This window comes from Plasmodium vinckei (assembly GCF_900681995.1).
Source record: "Plasmodium vinckei vinckei genome assembly, chromosome: PVVCY_11".
In the NCBI taxonomy this organism is placed as follows: domain Eukaryota; phylum Apicomplexa; class Aconoidasida; order Haemosporida; family Plasmodiidae; genus Plasmodium; species Plasmodium vinckei.
In genome coordinates, this window is record NC_051303.1 from 1,606,427 (window position 1) to 1,628,583 (window position 22,157).

General features: G+C 22.4%; 7 protein-coding genes across 7 annotated transcripts; 3 read left to right on the forward strand and 4 right to left on the reverse strand.

The window, feature by feature from the left end:
* Positions 1-889: 889 nt before the first annotated feature.
* Positions 890-2,571, forward strand: PVVCY_1104520 (conserved Plasmodium protein, unknown function; the record flags this gene model as incomplete). Its single annotated transcript, XM_008625927.2, has 6 exons — positions 890-946; positions 1,254-1,361; positions 1,546-1,822; positions 2,002-2,075; positions 2,277-2,348; positions 2,470-2,571. The coding sequence occupies 6 exons, from the start codon at positions 890-892 to the stop codon at positions 2,569-2,571; spliced, it is 690 nt and encodes a 229-aa protein (XP_008624149.1).
* Positions 2,572-2,665: 94 nt separating this feature from the next.
* Positions 2,666-4,460, reverse strand: PVVCY_1104530 (conserved Plasmodium protein, unknown function; the record flags this gene model as incomplete). Its single annotated transcript, XM_008625926.2, has 6 exons — positions 2,666-2,801; positions 2,970-3,029; positions 3,117-3,215; positions 3,359-3,507; positions 3,689-3,794; positions 4,072-4,460. The coding sequence occupies 6 exons, from the start codon at positions 4,458-4,460 to the stop codon at positions 2,666-2,668; spliced, it is 939 nt and encodes a 312-aa protein (XP_008624148.2).
* Positions 4,461-5,620: 1,160 nt separating this feature from the next.
* Positions 5,621-8,089, forward strand: PVVCY_1104540 (conserved Plasmodium protein, unknown function; the record flags this gene model as incomplete). The annotated part of the gene is made up of 1 exon (XM_008625925.2): positions 5,621-8,089. One exon carries the CDS (start codon positions 5,621-5,623, stop codon positions 8,087-8,089), a length of 2,469 nt encoding a protein of 822 aa, XP_008624147.2.
* A 533-nt stretch (positions 8,090-8,622) lies between these two features.
* PVVCY_1104550 (mitochondrial import inner membrane translocase subunit TIM9, putative) lies at positions 8,623-8,901 on the reverse strand (the record flags this gene model as incomplete). Its single annotated transcript, XM_008625924.1, has 1 exon — positions 8,623-8,901. One exon carries the CDS (start codon positions 8,899-8,901, stop codon positions 8,623-8,625), a length of 279 nt encoding a protein of 92 aa, XP_008624146.1.
* Positions 8,902-10,207: 1,306 nt separating this feature from the next.
* On the reverse strand, positions 10,208-11,680 carry PVVCY_1104560 (mitochondrial carrier protein, putative; the record flags this gene model as incomplete). The annotated part of the gene is made up of 1 exon (XM_008625923.2): positions 10,208-11,680. One exon carries the CDS (start codon positions 11,678-11,680, stop codon positions 10,208-10,210), a length of 1,473 nt encoding a protein of 490 aa, XP_008624145.2.
* Positions 11,681-13,025: 1,345 nt separating this feature from the next.
* PVVCY_1104570 (DNA repair endonuclease, putative) lies at positions 13,026-17,519 on the reverse strand (the record flags this gene model as incomplete). The annotated part of the gene is made up of 1 exon (XM_008625922.2): positions 13,026-17,519. One exon carries the CDS (start codon positions 17,517-17,519, stop codon positions 13,026-13,028), a length of 4,494 nt encoding a protein of 1,497 aa, XP_008624144.2.
* A 1,969-nt stretch (positions 17,520-19,488) lies between these two features.
* PVVCY_1104580 (conserved Plasmodium protein, unknown function) lies at positions 19,489-21,038 on the forward strand (the record flags this gene model as incomplete). Its single annotated transcript, XM_008625921.2, has 3 exons — positions 19,489-19,522; positions 19,829-19,913; positions 20,081-21,038. 3 exons carry the CDS (start codon positions 19,489-19,491, stop codon positions 21,036-21,038), a joined length of 1,077 nt encoding a protein of 358 aa, XP_008624143.2.
* Between the last annotated feature and the right edge of the window lie 1,119 nt (positions 21,039-22,157).

Consider the following 22,157-nt stretch of genomic DNA (forward strand, 5'->3'; position numbering starts at 1 on the left):
ATATTTATTTAAAGGAAATATGAAAAATAAATAAGTCAAATATAAAAACAAATAAAACTAAGTAACAAAAATAGGTGAATAAAAATAATCACGAACAAATAAGTTTTAAAGTGAATGAAACATTTTGGAAAAAATTGAGTTCAGCACAATGCAAGTTACATAGGTATTACCAACACACATATAATATATATGTTCATAATTACGTTTAAATAAAATCAAATTGTTGAAAAAAAAAATTTTAAATGAAAAAAACAAAAATATTAAGATTTCATATTTTTATTAGTTGATGAGAAAACATATGTAACTTGGAAATTTATGTACTTTACCATCATTGCAAATAATGCATGGATAAATATGCCTATAACATGATATATTTAGCATCACACACATAAAAAATATACAAATTTATGATTAAGTATGGGTATATTGAGGTATGTTGTGTTGGGACAATTTTTTTAAGTATAAATTATAGTATCATCTTATTTAAAATCATAGTAAATCGTTGAAAAAGAGAAAAAAATGTATACTATCAATATAAATAATATAAGATATTCATTTACACATTTTTGTGTTTACTTATTTTTATGAAATTTAAATATAATTACATATTTGATTGTTGGTAATTAAAGCATATATATTGATCATAAATATAAAAATAAAAGGAAATTTTGTAAAAATTATTGTAATTTAATTTTAATATTTTAATTTTTATTGATTATTAATTTATAATATTTTAGTATAAAATTATGATAAGGGGAATATATCAATGTACACATAGTATTATATAATATTTTTACACATATGTATAGTAGTTGCATGCAATATTTTGTTAATCTTTTTTTTTGTTATAAATTTATAATATATTTAATTAATTGGCTGTCATTTAAGTATGTTGGAAATTGAATGGGCTGCTAAACTTTTAACTCAATTGTTAGTTCATGAAAAGGTGAGAATTAAAAATATATACACCCACACACCATAACCGACGCATTGTTATTATTTTATTTTTTATGATACAAAATAATAACTTTGGTGAATATACATTTTCTCACTATTGGGGTCATAACAGTTATATTCATTATTCTATTTGATTTTATTTTTGTTTTTTATGACTACTATTTGGGAATTATTTTAATATTTTCATTTGAATTGATGTTGCTATATTGTGTTTGTTCGTGTCTTATGATACAAATAGCATATGGATATGTGTGTTTTTTTTTATATTTGAGTGTTATTATTTTATTTTTTTACAGTGTATGAAAGAGAAATATGCTGCTGAATTATTCAAAAGATTTGGTGACATCAATCAAATTATTCATTATATGAATCACCACCTCGATCCTCTTGGTTTTATGGTCAATGTATTGCAAAAAATGTTTAAAAATAAAAATGCATATGTACATATAATATATGAAAAAGATATGCATAGCATGATATACATATATCTAGATTTAACATTATATTAAATGTTCATAAGGATAAGAAATAGCTAAATTAGTTTAATTATTATTGTTTGTGCATTTCTCTTACATTTTGGCTTTGTAGAATGAATTAATAAACGGTGAAGAATATTTAATATTAAATTGTGAAAAACACAAAATACCAGAATACCAATGGAATGATACCGAATTAGAACTTAACCTAAAGGAAGAACATTTATTTAATTCTAAATTAAAAAAAAATGAAATAAGTTTATACTATTTAATCATTGATTATATAGTCAATAATAATGAAAAATTAAAAATTAATGATACTGAAATGTCCTATGAAAGTTTTTGTATACAGTTAAATATAAGAAATGCAAATACCCAAAAATCAATAAGTAATAGTTGAAACATGAACATAATTTAAAGAAAACAAAAAATAGACAATTTTATATATTACTCATATGTTATATATGAATATAAACTTATATATATATATATATATATATGCGCATGCAAATATGTATATGTCTTCAATATGTTACACATAAATACTTATGTTGTTTTGTCTATTTAGTGGATAGATTAATAGCAAATGATTGGATTACGAGTGAGGATGGATATTTATCTCTAGGAACTCGATTTTTTACAGTAAGTATATTTTTTTTTGAAATCCATATATGCAAATGCATATGCAAATAGCCATAAAAACATATTTATTGAACATATATATACCCAAAAAAAATAATAATAAATAAACAAAAAAAATTAGAACAAGTATGAAAAAATATATACAAACGAATACACATACATATACACATATTTTTATTTATATTTATGCTTATTCTGAAGGACTTGATAAAATATTTCCCTCTTAATAAATTGGAAAAATGCTCCTTATGTAATAAGGCAATAATTGTTGAGGTATGCTCATTCATTATTTTTTATTTAAATGCTAATAATATCATATGCATATAAATATGTGTGTTATACAATTTCATGATGATTTGATTTTATATATTTTTTATATATATAATTTTTTTAGAATATTGAATGCAAAAATTGCATGTCACTTTATCATGCCCACTGTTTTAAAGGGCTGGCAAATAAATTGTCACTTTGCTACATATGCAAAAGTCCATTTTAGATAACAGTTTTTAAAAAATAATGTGTTTAGTTTTTTTTCTTTTTTTGTTTTTTTCCCATTAAACTTTCTTTAATAAATAAATATAACTAAATGCTTAATAGCTTTCTGATAATGTACCGTCTTTTAAAGCTTGTATATATACAGGGATAGTCATATTTATATATCTCAAGTTTATGGATATTACTGATATTTTTTTTTGTTCATAAAATTGAAGCATAATTTTTGCTGACCTGCAATAAAAGTAGAAAATATGTTACAATGAGAGCAGCTGCAATAAGACATAATGATAATTAAATATAGAAACAAATAAATATTCATATATAAATGTGCGGGTGGATATACAATACTAAACCATATATGTTGTGTTATAATAAAATGAGCAATGTGTAAGTACGTACTCCTTTATGTTATCATATAAGTTGTCTTTTCCTAAAGTAAGATAACCAATGGGAACGGAACTAAAAAAATATAATAAATTTATGAGATATCTTTATATGGCGTATATTGTAGATTACAAATAAAATAACATGAAGTGTATATATTACTGTGTTGATCCTTTGTTTAGATCTGTGTATGTCCTACGAATAACTCTATCAATTGTGTCGACAAAATTATCCTCGCTTATTTGTACGGTTGTATATGTTCTGTGAATATTTTTAAAATAAAAAAGGGTTTATTATATGATAAAGTGTGGAAAACGAGGGATTTTGAATAAATAAAATTAGGTGCATGAGTATATTAGTATGCGATAAATATATTAATATTAGTCTATATTTGTTAAGATTACTTGTTATATTTTTTTATTTTTGATATCAAGTTGCCATATTTTTTTGCTTTAGCAGATGAATCAAATATGTATAAATCGAATCTTTTAACAAGGTCGTTTAATAAATCGTTCTTATAGTATACATCTTCAAGTTTATCATAAGTTATGACCTAACAATTTCAATATATAAGGATTATTATAAATATTTTTAGGAACTACAATTTTCTAAATATATATGTATGTAAATATATCTTAGGGATATATAGATAAATAATATGATATCATTTTAGTAATAATTTTGTATGCTAATTTTATTTTATTATTATAACATTTTTATCTTATCAAACTTACCTTTTTGACTCTTTTTAATTTATTTTCAATAACCATATTCTTCCACTTATCGGCATTTTCGGATACTAATATGATTACATCCGAATAGTATGAATGAATTAAATTTCTAAAAAAGTAAAAAGATAATAAAAATATATTGGTGTGTATAAATAAATGAAATAATGAAGACAATGTTACAATGGTATTGTAACTAAATGACGCATTGGGGGTATAATAGAAATAACCACTTTGACATAGTTAGTGGAAAATAATATTTTTAAAAATGTAAGCATGCGTATATATGTGGGTAAGATGCTCATAACTGTTCGGTTGTCATGGTGTATATAAACATATATATGTATGTTAGATTTAATAGTGGATATATAGATATATATATTTTTTACATTGGGAAGTTGTATGATTTTCCTATATTATAGCTCATAGATAAATCAAAATTACAATATAGCATATGGGTATCGATAGGTGTGTTTGCAGCCTGGGAATTTATTACTTTATCAAATATAAAATTATATGCCTTTGAAAATGTATTTGGCTCTATTATTTGATCATGTACTTTAATATTGTTACTTGGAATGTCTTTATTTTTAATTGTAGTATCGTGTAGTTTTTTAATATTATGATTAATTTTTTGATTCTTGCTATTTAAAATTGCCTTTTGAAAATTCTCATATTTTTGGTTTGTTTTTACATAGTTTAAGAATTTTTTATTTTCTTTTTTCTTCTTCTCAAAAATTTCCTTCTTTTTTATTTTGGTTTTCATTTTTTTATCCATTTTAAAAAACAAGCAAAAGAAAAATATAAAGAATAAGAAGAAATTGGGAAAACACAAAAAATCAAAGCATTATTAAAAGAAAAAAGATTTTATATATAATACAATCAATGTGATTATAAAGTATTATATATATAAAGGTTTAGCAAATGATAATATATATATTTTGTGCTTCCATATACATGTGCATATATTTATAATATATATATATGGACAAATAATAATGCATAATAATGTATTGTAATTTCCTTAGATTATGTCAAATATTTAATAATTCTTTTTTTTTTTCGATATGGGATATAAATATGTATGCAAATGCGTGTATGCATAGTATGTTTTTATTTTTGGGGGTCGTTCTTATAATTTAGTAAAAATCTAACTGATTAAATATATATAACATATTCAAATAAATAAATGGAATCGTAGCGTAGTATATACTTATAAAATGTGCTGTCATAACTGCATGTGTACAAAAACATAAATACATAAATATATAGATCAATTAAGCATATGCATGGATGATATATATGCAATTGGTTAGTGATATTAACGAGCGATTAAATCAATGATGACATAAAAAAGTAAAACAAAAATATAAAATGATGTAATTATAAAAATAATGTTAATAAAAATAGTGATTACAGTGTAGTAACGAGAATTGTAAAATTGTGATTATATTTATTTTTGCATATCCGTAATGTTAGTTTTATACGATGCATGAAATAGGGCAAGCACCATAATCATATTATATGCAAGATAAATGTTAATGCATTAAAAATCTAGAAAAAAAGGGAAAAAAAAAGAAAAAAATGTTTTGCATGATAGATAACGAATTTAATTGTGTACCTATAAATATATAATTTTTTATTTTTTCAAATTTTCATCTATTTTTGGTTTCCCTTTTCACATCACAAAAATATTTATGGTGAAAAATAAATGTATATAATACAATATATTTATTGTAAATCGGGATATATGTATTTGTAATGTAAGTGTATTGATATTTAAAAACATAAAGAAGGGAAAATGGTAATGATAAAGTATTAGAGATAATGAAAGATAAAGGAAAAATTAAGCATAATGAAAAGGTGGGTATCGAAAATAAAAAATAAATATGCTATGAAATATTTGCAAAAAATAATAAATTAAAAACAAATTAAAAAATGCATAAGGTAGTATTAAAGAGTTTTAAAAAGTGGCATTTATATAAAGATGGACATTCTTTTATATTACATGGAAAGAAAGGAGTAGTGACAACTGGAAATTTGTTATTAAATAAAGAAGACACAAAAAAAATCGAACTAAGCGAAGATAACCAAAATAGTAAAAGCGGCAAGAATGAAATACCTTCTAAAAATATTGAAAACCGAATTATTTTACACAAATCAAACTATATAGTAAATGGTTGTAAAATAAATGAACTAGTGAGCATATTAAATTTATATATAAAATTAAAAAGTGATAATCTTGAATTACTAAAGAATATTTCTGTAAATTTATTAATGAACAAAGAAAAGCTGAGATATCATGATATTATAATTTTTATAAAAAAGTTTTCAATCATAAAATGTAAAAACTATTTTTTGTTTTGTTATTTTAAAGATGTATTAATGGAAAACATTCATTTAATTAATTGTGATGATTTAATTGACATATATTTTTCTTACACAAATTTAAACTATTTTCATTATAATTTTTTTTTATTACTTGAAAAGAAGATATTTCATAATTTCCATCTTTTAGATATAAAAAAATTAGTGTGTTTAATCCAATGCTTTAAGAAAAAAAGAATAATTTCCAAAAGTTATTTAACTATATTATTATATGGAATATCGAAGAATATAAATAATTTTAATACGTTTCAACTATCAGTGGTTTTTGGGTTTTTCAGAAATTTTAATTTAAATAATAATGTATTACTTAATTCATTGATTCATCATTTTAATCAACATATTAATCTTAACGATGATCCAAAAACAGTAGCACTCTTTTATAATTTTTTATCTTATGTACACGATAAATGCAAGACAAATTATCAGAATTTTGAGAAAGAGAAAAATTTAGTAAATTTTATAAAAGCATTTAAGTTATGTTATGAAGAAAACGACTTAAATTATGAGCATGTGTGTAACAACAAAGAACTGGAATGTATAGAACTGAATAATAATGAAAACAAAAATGAGCTATCCCAAATTAGTAAGGATAATATAGTATCAGACGCGAAAGGAATACAAGCAACAGATCAGATTGTAAGAAGCAAAATATTAGAACTGGAAAATAAATATTTGTCTAAAAATGATGAATTAGAAAATTTAAAAGAACAAACAAATTCTTTAAAGATGAATTCATATAATGTTAGTTTATTATATTCTACTAAAAATGCTTTGAAAAATATAGAAATTATATCAAAGAAAAAAATAAAAAATATGTCGGTTGATTCATTATGTTTAGTATCATTGAGTTTGTCAAAAATTAGTACTACAAGCAAAGTATTTCTAGAAAAAATCGCTGAAGAAGTAGGTAGACAATCTAATAAGTTAACTCCTTTATTAGTCAGTTCATTGTTGTTATCTTTTAGTAAAGCAAATCACAGACATGGAAGTTTAATTTATTATTCATTAAAATTTTTTTATAAATATTACAATTTTTTTAATATTAATCAAGTAGGATTTTTATGTAAAGGTCTATATAATTTTTCCATTAAAGAAAATGAATTTATTGATGTATTAAATGAGTTTGTTCTAAATAATCTGCATAATTGTAATAATTTGTGCATCGACAAGGAATCCTATGATGAAAATAATTTAAGTGGAATACATAAGGAATACTTAAATTACAATGATAATGCACTATCCACATATAGAAATAAAGACTTAAGCAAACTGTTTCATATTGTTGAAACAAATATTGATAAAAACATTGAGTGGAGAAATTATGAAGATCAATTTTTAAATTTAAAAAGAGTGTATAATGAAAATGATAAAAAAGACAATAAAAAAAATGTAGATAACTATAAGAACGAAGTAGATAGTAATTTTTTAAAATTTAGTTATATTGATTATGAAAATATTAAAAATAAAAAATATTGTACAAATAGTTTATATAATATAAAAATGAGTAACACAGTTTATATAAATAATATTATATATATATTGGAATATTACGCATTTAATTTGGTGAGCATAAGCAATATTTTAGACTCTTTTTGTGATATTTTTTTAAAAAGTAATTTAAATTATATTTTATATACAAGAATATTTCATTCATTTTATTTACTTAAGTATCAAGGAGAGAAAGTATATGATCTGATCGAAAAATTTAATGAGTATCAGCCATTACAGCAAAATATGTATAAAGAAAAACATACCAAACAATTGTTGCAATCGTTACTTTATTATTATGAAAATAGCGATAATAATGATGAAAAGGTGAATAAAATTGGAAATATATATTTCTATATTTTGTCTAAAAAATATCTTTCTTTTGTTTTTAACTTTTCAAAATATATTATAACATTTTTATTTATTAAAAATAATAATTATGTGCTACATAAGTTTTTAATTAATATCAAAGATATACCATTAAATAGGGAAGATTATATATTTCTACACAGACCAATCAACTTGTATTGAAATGTTGAAATTATATGTGTGTGAAAAGTAGCATGATTGAGAGTTTTTAAAATTACAAATTTATTAAAAAAATTGGAATTATCATAAGTTTAATATTATGAGAAATATAAAAAATGTAATTAAAATATGAATAATGTATAGTTTTATGATATTAAAACAATAAAGTTACATAAATTGACATTAATAAAATGACTTAAACATTTAATTAGTTATGCAATAATTAAAATTTAATGCATACGTAAATATATGTGTATGTATTATTTTTGTATTTTTTTTAATTAAAAAGCCCATGCTTAATTATTTTAAATTCAAATACCAAATTTAAAAAAAGCAAAATTAATATGTTTAAAAAAAGTAAAAATAAATTTCTTCATTTGTATAGTATTATATGTTGTTATTATATTTGTCGCATATTCTACTTTATTTTTCACCTATTTATTAGGAAGTGGCAAATTAAGTCTTACTGTGCCGATACGTGTGTAGTACACATTATTTTTAATAATTTTTTTTATTATACATATATAATTAAAATTTTATGTTTTTTTTTGCATTTCGTCATTAACATTTTGAGTAAATTTCATTCCAACCCTTTGTGAAAAAACTGAAAATTTTTTGACACAATTTAAAATACAATTATTTTCGTTGCTATCTAATTCTTTTGATCGAAATGATGAAATGCATTCGTTAAAGCACATTTCAACAATTGAATTATATGTATTCATAGTATCTTCATATTCTGCTTTATTTATTTTTCGCAGAACCTTCTCTCTATCATTTTTATTAAAGCCACTTAAATCTAAGGATTTATCCATATTTTTATTGTGTAATTTCTATGTGTGTTTTAATGAACACTAGGCTTTATCTGCAATGTATAATGAAAACAACATGTATATATTTGTGTGTATGTAGTGATTTATATATTCATAAGATCGGTCTTGTTATATCTTTAAGCATAATCTTTAGTTACATGTGTTGCCACAGTCAATATAGACATAAATACTATTTTTGCAAATAAAAAACATAAAAAAAACAGTTTGAAAATTAAAACATATTGAATTCATGAACAGATTTATCGAAATTAAAAAAAATAGTAAACTTGATAATAATATAGTAAATTTAAATACAGATATGTTGAATATTTTTATATAATGTCATAGATAAAACATACACATTATAAGGGGTGGTAAAATGCCCAATAATATATTATATTTATATAGTAGGCTTACGTATACTAGCAATGGAATAAAGGAAGAAATGTTGTTATTTTAATGATAATAACTTATAGCATTGTTTTTCTTGAATATATTTATGTTATTTAATTTTTGTATTATTAAAATATATTGTGTGTTATTTATTATTATTTTTTGTATTTTTTTTTAATTTTCTCTATAATATTATTTTTCAGTATCCCATTTAATTTTTTAAAATAAAACAATGATGATAACTTTTTAATGGCATAATACTATACATCACATTATGTGTGTTTATCATTTGAGTAAAATTATATGATTTCATTATATATATATATATAGTAATAATGAAGCTGTTAATATTCAATTAAATACCATAAAATTTATTATACTGTGTTAAAATTGCTTAGTTGTACCATAAATTTCTATATATGCAATATAAGTGATGCATATAATTTATTTAGTAATGTACTTTTTTTGTGCATTTAAAAATTTCCAAATGAGGGAGGAATATATAAATAACTAATAACTAATTAAATAGGGGAATTGAAATGTTTTTAATGACACAAAAAAACTCTACAAAATATAGTTTATATAAGAATAAAATAAATAATGAAATAACAATAATAAAACAAAACAGTAATTCCATAATAATTTATTGAGGGCAATATAAAATTGTGAATATTTTAAAATGATAATACTTCATATTATAAAGGAAAAATGTTTAAAGTAATAGTATTAAAAAAAAAGGAACATGATATCTTTCACATAATAATATAATGAAATGGAAGTTAAACAAATGCATAGTGCTAACGATTTAATTTATATATGCCTCATTATCCTTTATATGTGATTGTGTAATTCCTTTGTAAAACGGAATAGATATATATATATATATATATATATATATATATCGGAATGATAATTTTCAGTTTTGTGATACAAAATATTTTAATATTTCATAAGACATAAATTGAATAGCCCCAGAAGGGACACATTTTAAAATAGATGGAAACAAACCAGAATAGAAACTTTTTAGGCCTTCATGATAATATATTTTTTTAATGCAATGAAATGTATTTTTATATATATAATTATTATCTATACCGTTATTCATCATTCTTTTTCTAACTGTATCACCAGGAAAAACAATAATTAGCGAGGTTACATTACTTAATGATCCAGCAATGGATGAATAAAGGGCAACTGACCCGAGTGAACTTGAATTTTTTTGAAAATTATTTTGAAAATTATTTTTATACAAATCAAAAAATACCATTTGTAATGTTACATATGGTACACCTGTTAATAATGTTGGGACATACCCTTTAAAAAATCCTGCAAATCCTTCGTTAACATGTATTTCTCGAATAATTTTAAAAATCGATTTTTTTGTGCTTGTTGTTTTTTGTTGTCGTAAATATTTTTCGTTTACTCCTAATGCTGCTCTAATGCTTAATAAGTCTAATGGATATGATAATGTTTTTTGGATTATTCCAGATGTGTATCCTGCAATTACACTTTCATAATAGTTAATTTTGTTTTTATCGAATCCACTATTGTTATTACTACTAGCAGTAGGAAGATGTTTTCCTTGGGCTTCTTTCGCCATATTTTCGTCTCTCTTTTTTGTTTTATATTTTTCTTTTATTATATCGTTGGTTCCAAATTTTGCAGAATAAACAACACCACCTCTTAATGTATTAATTAAGTTACCTTTCCATAAGCCTAAGATTCCTTCTTCTTTAACAATAAAGAGAACACTTTGTATAATACTTTGATACTTGATAGGCTTATTTGCATTTGCACTTAAAAACAACATTTTATTTTTTATTGTGTTTGCTACATTTTTATTAATATTTAAAATGGTATAATTTTTACACAAATTATTTAAAGGTGAAATATGTTGTATTTTATAATGAAATAATATATTTTTAAAAACTGTATGAGATGATTTGTTCGAATAGCTATAATATTTATTTATAGTACTATTGGATATATTGGTTTTGGATATTTTTCGTTTTTTTTGACAGTTTCTATTAATTTCATTTAAGCAATTTAAAAAATTATGAAAAACCACATTTGTATTTTTTATATATTTATTACTTTTTATTATTAATGGGTTATTAGTTTTGTCTTGTTTATTTTGTACTTTATTTAAGCTGTTTAGTAGTATATTTTTATTGATAGATTCATTTTTTCTTTTTAAATGATCTTTTCTTTTATTTTTATGGATAGTGGTGTTATTATAGTGAAACATTGGTTGTATTTGGTAAAAAAGTTTAATTCTATCAAAGGGGGCAAATATAGTTTTTGTTAAAACCCCAGAAACTAATCCACATAACAACACAGTGTTTTTATTGCTTTTTTTCTCTTCTCCATTTTTAACTTTTATATCCATAAGGGTAAGAAAAAAATTAAAATATCAGTAATAAGAAGTAATTTCTCTTTCTTTTTGTCCTATATAAATAGAAAGTACATATTTATCTGTATAATTATCATGTGTTTCTAGCCCTCGTATTTGCATACAAACAATAATTCATGAATAACAAAAATCGATGCCTTAATGAAATATGGTACACACTTGTATATGCTTGTGTTTCGATATGTGATATATAAGTATATGTATCTCAAACTAGCATAGATAAGCGCATGCTTCCTATTTTTTTTTCATATTTTTTATTCTCTTTTTTGGTCCTTTTAATTATATTTCCTTATATTTTATGTTTTTTTGATTCTTTCCATTTCTCCACTTCTTTTACTTATCCTTTTTCATTGGTGTATTTCTTTATTTTGTTATGTAGTATCGATTTGAATATTTTTTTCACTTATTAGAAAAATGAGGGGTTCATGCGTCGATGTATATATTTTTTTAATAAATTTATAGCTATTTAAAAAAATCTAGCTTAAATTATATTATAATTATTCTTATAAATAAAGCAATTCACTAAAATATGTATATCCTGTTCCCAGTATATTATAATGTGGGAATTCATATATATTTTTTTTTAATCTAGGATTTTACGAATATATATCAGTGTTTATTTTTTATTGTAAAGCTTATGTAAATTTTACACAATAATTTTTTTTAATAAAAATAACCATAATTGGTTTTTGTTAAATAGTGTAATATGCAACAGTGTTAAAAAATAAAAAAATATGTATATGTTAATGATAATTCGTGTTTTATAAAATATGATTGTTTAAAACATTTAGGGGGGTTATATACCTTTGCTATCGCTGCATAAAGATGGAAATGTTATATATTTCATTAAAAATGTGAAGGGGATGAGAATAGTAAAAAATGCTATACCAATGAGGGATATATATTATGCTAATTTTGTTACTTATTGTTTTCCGATTTTTTAAATAAAATAAAATTAGATTATGAAAAAAATGAATATTGTAAATATATAGATAGCTATTTAATGAGTCTTTTGAGGATAAATAATACTGAAGTGTACATCTATAATATATATGTGCTTAGTTAATTCCTGTGCATGCGTATAAAGCAGCATTTATAGGAATATATATCATAAGCGGGTAGTGAATTAAATAAAATGCCTTAAATTAAATTTATATTTTTAGTGAATATACATATATGTGCGTATATGCATATAGTGTTTGTCGGTGTAGTCCTAACAGATAGACTGAAAGTTAGGAGATAAAAACGTGACATAATAAAACATATATTAAAGAAGTGTATATATATATACCAAATATAGGACAAAAAAATAGGGATATTATCATGATACATCTGCATTTAAAAAGTTATATAACAATTTTGCATTGTTTTTACTCATATAATTTTCAAGTTCATCTAATGATTTTTCACACAAATCATATAATGACTTGACATTGTTTATTATTTTATGCATATTTTTTTCAGTAACTCCGGGTAGAGCTTTTAAAATTTCAATTGCGTTCCAATTGGTAACATTTTCCATTTTTTTTATAGTGGAACTTGTATTAGGTTTTTCTGCATTGTTTAATTTTTCATCGAGTAAATCATTTATGGTTTCATATTTGTAAGTATCTTCGGAAAGAGGTTTTTCTTTATGATCGGTTGTAACAATATGCGCAGAAATATTATCATCATTAAGTAGCTCATTAGTATGTTGTTGAGGCAGTTGTTCAGAATTTTCAATCGCTAAAATTTGGGAATCATTTCCTTGAGTTTCGATCTTATCAACTAACTGAAGCTCCGTCTCCTCATATGTAATGTCATAATCATTTTGTGCATCTTTTTGTAAAGTTATGTCAATATGAAGGGATTTGAATATATCAGGTTGATCAGCATTAACTTTAAGTGACCAAAAAAGTTTAGCGGTAAAGAGTGAAAATGGGCTCCATAAAATTTTAAGTCGAGGGAATTGAAGAGAAATTGTTACCAATTTTGTATATATAGAATGTTTATTATTTAATGAAGCAAAATAAAAAAGGTGTTTATTATTAAATTCTATTAATAAAACATATATAGAATAATATTTTGACATTTGATTAATTTGGTTATACAATCGGTTATTATTTAAAGATTGTATTAAATCAATAATGGTTTTTCTTTCGACACATATATCTTTTGTTAATATATAATCGCCAACAAGTAATGAATATGGTATGATATGCATTTTGCTTTTATATAATTTATATGACAAATCCGATTTAAGTTCTCTTATATCAACAATAATTATAGGCTTGGCATTATTAAATATGCTATATAATATAAAATTTAAGTTAAATGAGTCTATTGAATAATATTTTAATATTTCTTGCATCTTTAATAATTTTTTGTCATCAAGATTAGTAATTTCATTATTTTTTTTATTGATTTTTTTTCTTAAATTTTCTAAAAATAATTCTTCTTCTTCTATACTTATAAAATTAGTGTTATTTTTATTTACACTATCAGCGTTGTTGTAAAGAACAATATCAGCTGTCACGTCATTTGCTTTAACTTCTTGAAAATTTTTAAATTGTTCGCATAGGTTTTTGTTGAAATTTATTATATTTTTTTTATTTTCTTTAAGTTTTTTTTGAAATAAAAAATAAGAATCTATCACACTTTTAAACATTTCTTTATTTTTATTGAATACGTTGCGATCTATTTCAAATCGAAGTGTATTTTTATGTTCGATAAAATCTATCCAATTTTCTTTTTCACTTTTGATATTATTTAAATATTTATTGTAAAAGATATTATCCTTGTAAAATAAGATATAAACTTCAATAGTATTACACATGTCGTTCATAGTTTTTATTAGTTCATAATTTTTGGCACCTTTGTCTATACCTTTATTAGTATAATAATTATCCTGATTAACTTGTTTTCCTTTTGTATTATTTTTCTTTGCATCCATTTGTTTCTCTTTCTTTACAACAATTTTATCAGGGCTAATATTATCGTACATTAAATTATTTTTTTCATACATCACTAGCTCTTTAAAATTTTTATGTTTAGTTAATTTGTAAAGGTTATATTTGAATATTCTAGCACAGTATATTTCTATATTTCTAAAAATATGCAAATCTAATTTTGTGAGAATAATTCTATATGGCTTTATTTTCATCAAAAATAATTCCAAAAAGTCTAAGTTTCCACAAAATTCGTTTATTTCGAATAAATTTGCATTTTCATTTTTTCGGATGCCTGATTTAAATTTTTGTGATTTACTTTCATTATTTTCTAATGCACATATGGCTAAATGATTTTGTGTATCTTCTTCTGTATTCCCTTTCTTAGTATCATTATTTATTTTGTCTATTTTTTGAAAGCATTTATTAATAAAATTTTCAGAGGAATACATAACTTCGTAATTTTTATTTATGCATATAATATAAATACATGGTTTAATATATTTGAGATTATTAGTTTTATTTTTAATAGCTTTATAAGGAATGTGAAAGCTTGTATTATCACAAAATAATCTATCTTTATGATCTTCAAACGATTTGCTTGTACTGCTTTCCGAATTTATTAAATCGTCTGATATGTAGTATTCTTTAATTTCATCTTCAGATTTAATAAATATCTCGTTTATATTAGCATTTTGTTCTTCTTTGTGAGTTAATATATTGTATATTTCTTTTTGTGTATAAAAATTATCAGTAATAATGACTATAGGATAATTTACCTTTTCGATAGTTTCAGTTGTTTTATTATGTTTACTTTTCATTGAACTTTGGTTTTGTTTTTCATAATTTTTATTATTATTGGTATTTGTTTTTGTTATAGACGATATATTGATATTATTACTCTGAGCATTTTCGCTAGGATTATCACTGATGTCGTGATATATTTTGGAATTTGTTGAACTCTTTGTTTGTTTATCTTCTATACAACTTTCACTGTCTGCTTCGCTACTTTGAGAATCATCAATCACATAGTGGCTTTCAGCAGGTATATAATTTTGTTCCTTTTCCTTTTTAATATTTATTTGACTAGTATTTTTTATTTGATTATTATTGGAGAACGTATATGATTCATCGTCCTTTTCAACTTTTATCCTAACTGGGTCAGAACAATTAGGGTTTTTCTGAGTTAGTTGCATTTTTTCTTGGCTTACATCTGTGTCGCTATTAATTTGATGCTTGTTTTTTTTATTTAATAAAAAATCATCATGAAAACTATTGCTTTTTCTTTTTGTAATATTATTATTTGTGCGTTTTTTTTTTTTATTTTTAGTTTTTAAGATAATTTTTTGGTACTGGCTTATGGGTATATCTCTATTGTACACTAAATCGTGTACCCAGTTATATATTTTATTTTGTTCTCTTTTAATTTCATTAGATTTATGAAAGTATTTATTTTTATATTGGAGCATGCTAATAATAGTGTGCATGACATTTTTGTTGGGTGATGTATGTAATGCATTCGATTCAATGTTTACATCAATTTTATTTAAAAACATATCTTTTCTTTCATTTGCTAAATAGAATAATTCGTTTGCTTCATTACAATACATCCATATGGCTTCTTTGTCTGCCTCTTTTATATTATTAATATAATTGTAAAAGATAATATCATCATAAATATATAAATTATATAATAAGTTAACTAATATAATAATTTCTTTAAGTAATTTTTTTGTATTATATGTAAGGTTTTTATTCTTAATATAATTCATTGTATAATTTTCCGGATTGTCTGAATATAACAATGAATTTATATCAAAATCTTCAAACTTGTGTATTTTTTTAATTTCTATATTTATATAATGAATCAAATTTAATATGTTGTCTTCCATTTTTTTTAACATAATTGGCAAATCTATATTAATTTCATATATGTTTGGTTGTATTAATTTATTATTTAATGAAATGTGGATATTTTTATGAAATCGTGGGTAGCAATATATTTTTTTCATGTATAATTTTTTAGAAATATTTGCTATCTGCTGATTTTTTACTAGTTTTTTATTATTATTTATTCCTTTAATAAATCCAAATTTATTTCTTTTTCTATATAAATCGATAATAAAATTTTCTTTCATACTATACATAAGTTTGTGGCTTCGACATATAAATATCCCATCAATAATTTCAGGAATGATTTTGTATGTTAATAGGTCTATTAATAAAATATTGGATGATATGAAATACACCCCGCGTTTTATGTACATTTCTATTCTTTCATTTGCTTTTTGATTACGTATATATTCTGTTTTTAAGTAATTAATTTTTATACTACTATTAAATGAAATGTCAAATTTGCTAATTCCTTCGTATAAGGAAAGCTGATATTTTAAAAACATATTATATTCTTTTGGAGAAACATTCAATATAAATATAAGTTTGTTTTTGTTCGCATTAGGATTAATGTGTATAGTTGGGTAGCCTATCTTATCGGTATCATGAATATTTTGATAATGAAAGCTGTCATCCCCTTGTTTGGGGTTGTCTTTACTGGGTTCTATATCTCCATTTTCATTATTATTTTGTGAAATGTTTGTAATACTTCTAATTTCATTGACATTATTTTCATTATTTATTTTATCAATGGATATAGGGTCCTCTGGAATGGCCTCAATATCAATAATTTCTTTATGGATGTTCAAATTAAATAGTTTAAAGAATATATTTTCATCATTTATATGTTGCTCATACCACAAGCAATTATTTTGATAATAAAAAATAAATATTGCTAAAATGCTTAGTTCGCTAAACCCATCTGTGAGTAAAATTAGAGAATCATCTTGTATAAGTTTCTTCACTATTTTTTTTTCATAATATAAAGGATACATTTTATTCGCTTGGTAGTGAATAACAATTCCTTATGCGGGATATTTTCCCATTGATTCAGTATATATGTGTATATATTTTTTAGAGTGTAAAAAATAAAGGAAATAATAAATGTTGTTCAAACTATTGATAATTCTTTTCATATGAATTACATTTTAAATAAGTAGGATTAAAATTAAATGCCATTCTTAACGGTGTATATAAATATGATTTTTATATATTTAACTTTCTTTTATGTATACCTTTTGTAGTACTCATAATGTGAGCAATTTTTATAATATATTTTTTGTTTATTTAAAAGTGTAGAAAAACAAATCTTAAAGAAAAAAATGTGAAACAAGCATTTTAGGATATAAAAGAAGGTATATTGTTCAAAAGTGATATAATTCCAAAAAATATATAATATGGTTTTATATTACATATCCTTCCAATATATAAAAATTATAGGTCATTTTATCAAAGCATGGATTTTTTTGTGGAAAATAATAAAACTAGTATATATACAATGGCAGTAACGAAAATATGATTCAAAAAATAAAAAAAGAGTAAACCATATGATTTGTGTTGAAGCTTGTAAAACATATTTATCCTTTGTTTAATATTTCAGTTTTTATATAATTAATGAATGTAACATTTCTCTATTCATCCGAATTAAGCATTTACAACCCTTTTTTGACTATAGTTCTTTACACATTTTTATTAATTTGGGAACCTATTAAATATAAGAAAACGCCCAAAGAAACAAAATATGAGTTTCATCTTTTTAAAAATGCTCTTAAGAAATATTTTTAAGGCAATTTGAAAATTACCTATAAGATATGAAATTATATTATTATGTTTCTTGGAAATGTTTTTGTTATTTATTTATGAAGGAACATTATTTATTCAAATAAATAAAACGATTATAAGGTAGGTCATGTAAGAATAATAAAAACATGTCTATAATAAGAAAGGAAATTAATTCATAGCGATTTGTTTATATCTAGATATATATCACAATTTGTGGTATCATTATGAAATATAATATAAATTATTTGACTAGCAAATAGACTATTCTTTATGAATTTAATACAAAAATAAAAACATTATTGAGAAACATTTATCTTAATATTTTTATAAATGGGAAAGCATGATGAAATTATAATACTTGATAAATAAGCACATATATACAAATGTGCCAAGTTTCCTCACATAAAATAGTGCGCATTTTATACATTTTTAAGTTTATTATATAATAAGAACAAATAAAATATATCAAATTACGAGTTTATATAATGAGATGATATTTCCATAGCTTCACACATTCGTCCATGGTTTTGTATTTATAATTTTTTTGTTTTTTGTATATATGTGTGTGCATTCTTTATTTCCATTTGTTATTTTTACATTTATAGAAATTAAAATTCACATTAGCATACTTTCTTACGAAAAAAAACATCATACTATATTACACACGAAAATATAACTATAGGCATTATATATACTTTTTTGGGGGGTAGGAAAATAAATGCAGCAATTTTTTTGAATGTAAATAATATTTTTCAGACGTTTAATTTATTTTGTTTTATTTTTTAAAAAAAGAGATTATAAAAATAATAAAATCATTACCCTTTATAAAACGCATAATCCATATGCATTTATATATTTTTGTTTATATGCATGTACATATATAATATTATATATATTTTTTATTCATTTATTTTGACATTTGTATATACACGCAAAATAATGGCATGAATTTTAGTGAATAGTTTTTTCAAATCATAAATAATTAAGGATTTATACCAATATAATATATATAATTTTTTGTATGATTAGTATATTTATTTATATAAATATATATATGCTTATGTATATATAAAGAGAATGATTATATAAGTAAAAAATATATAAGACGATTTTATGAGCAGATTAAAACTGTTTTTTATTTTATTTTAATCATTGAAAAATCTCTTTTATACAAGGTTAAATATGGCTTTAAATCCAGCGACAATTCGGGGGCAAGGTAGATTTTGTAGAAAAAAACAAATGAAATAATATGCATTTATATGCAAAAAACTTTATATTTATGTATATTCATTTTGTTGAAAATATATGAATGCATAAAACTATAATTCTTTTGTATAATTCTTTTCATTTATTGGAAATATGATTTCCATTTTGAAGATGAAAAAAGATTTATTTAATGTAAAAATTTGAATATTTGACATGTATAAGTGGGTATGTTGCATAGTCCTATTTATATATGAGAAGTCCTTAAAAACTGTTATGTATTTATTCGTATATTTTTTTTTTATTCCTTTTTCTATAGAATATGTATTTCCTTCAAATAAAGGATCAGAGATTACATATTTAAGACGTGAGAATGTTAAATTGAAACTTTATTTACCTGATAGGTATATATAAATAAGACGTTTATAAAGGAATACATGTTACATGTAAATGTGTTTTTTATGGTTCTTTTAATGAATTTCTGATTTGTTTTCATTATTTTATGTTTTTGGATATAACTTTTTAAGAGCTATGCATATATAACATACATTTTATTGTCACCCTTTTATAGAACGATAAAAGAAGAAGGAACACTTTTCTTAACAAGTATACGCTTAGTATTTATTAAAAATGAGAAAAGTAGAACAAATATAAATTTTACCGGAGCAGAATTTCCATTAGTATTAGTTGATGACGTAAATTTTGAGCAACCGGTATTTGGGTTAAATTACTTGTCAGGGATTGTAAGACCATTGATGGACCATCCAAATAGTTTATCTAGCCCATGCAAATGGAATATTTTTTTTTTAAATGGTCAATGTAGTAATTTTTTGAACTATTTTTTTAAAGCATATGAAGCAGCAAAGAAAAATAAGACATTAGGATCGTTAAATGAATTTAATGAGTATTTTTTTTCAAGTAATAATGCATATATTGATCCTAATGATCCTACATTTATTTATATAAACGAACCGATATCAGAAAATATGAATAATTTATCACAAAATCATTATATAAATAATCAAAACAATAATGAGGAAATTCCAGTATACAAAGTGCCATATGCACCACAAAATAATAATACGATTTCATATAATGAACCATATTATACAGGGATCCAACGTATTGATAATAATTATAGTCGTAATAATAATGAGCAACACTATGGTAATTATAATATGCAAAATTATAATACTCAATCACCATATGAAAACCAAAATAATAATTATGCATCTAATTATAACCACCATGATAATCAAACTATATATCCCTCCAATAGAAATCACAACAATAGTGATACTAGACAAACTTCTATGTCACATTATACTCAATATACTAATGAAGCACTAACTTCTGGAGAAAGAATTCAAAGAAATATGTATAGCCAGGATATTAATAACGAGATTAATAATCATACTTCGGGTCGCCAACATGATGATCAGAGTCAATCCGATCAAAGAAATAGTTCTATGAATTATTCACAAAATAATCAGGAAAATATGCAACCGGGAAATAAAAAAAATAACTAATATTGAAAGAAGAAAGAAAAAAGTAAATATCATAATATTAGAAATGCGCTAATAAGCTTATTATATTGAAAAAACTCTAAACAATTTGCATAGAAAAAATATAAAATATAATGAAGACGCTTAGAGACCCATCATATATGTGATCACTTTTCAATTTGTCACTTTTTATAAAAATGTTTTAAAAAAATATATATAACTACATGGATTCCCCTACACTATGTCAATTTTATGTTATTTGTGCTAAAATAATAATAAATTTGTGTATACACAGATGTGATGCAAAAGTTAAATATGGTGAAATATTCCCTTGTTAATGCTATAATTTATTGTCTTATTTATGTGAATAAACAGGAATAAGCTAATTATTTTAATTTTTCTTATATGTGAATATGAATGTTAAATTTGAAGAAGATAATACATTTAATTTTATCTTAAAATTATAATAACTGTACATATATTTTTTCTATGTTTTTTTTCTGTAAAAAGATATACTTAAACTCATAATATAAATTAAAAAATAAAAAAATTTTAAATATAATTTTTTTAGTTTCAAATTGTCTTTTTTAATACATTTATATTTTTAATGAAGAAAGGAATAGTATTTACGCTATTGAGCGTAAATCAATTTTTTGTGTATTATTTAAACGAAGGTACTTTGGTGTTTTTTTTGGCTAATCAGGCTATAAATAGTACCTTCTATAGTCTTGCAAACAAAATTATCATGCATATATTCTTAGATTGTAAATGTGGCAACTACAGAAGTGCATAGCATATAATGAAATATGCCTTTGAATATTATAGCGGTAGATTGAAATTTTTATTAGCTATTTATGTTGAAATGTATTGAAAAATATATAGTGATATATACACTCAACTTTAATTGCTATACCATTTGAATGATTAAATTGATAAGATTATGCGTCATTTGATAACATTAAAAGGAGTATATGAATCCAATGTGTGTTTGCACTTATTGTATATATTTTTACGATATATTCGTTCTTTAAAATTTTGTGTTCTTATATATATTCAATTTATGTTATTTTATAAATGGAAAAAATATAGGAATGATGTAAATAAGGAAAATAAATTTTTACAATACACATGAAAAACTTGTAA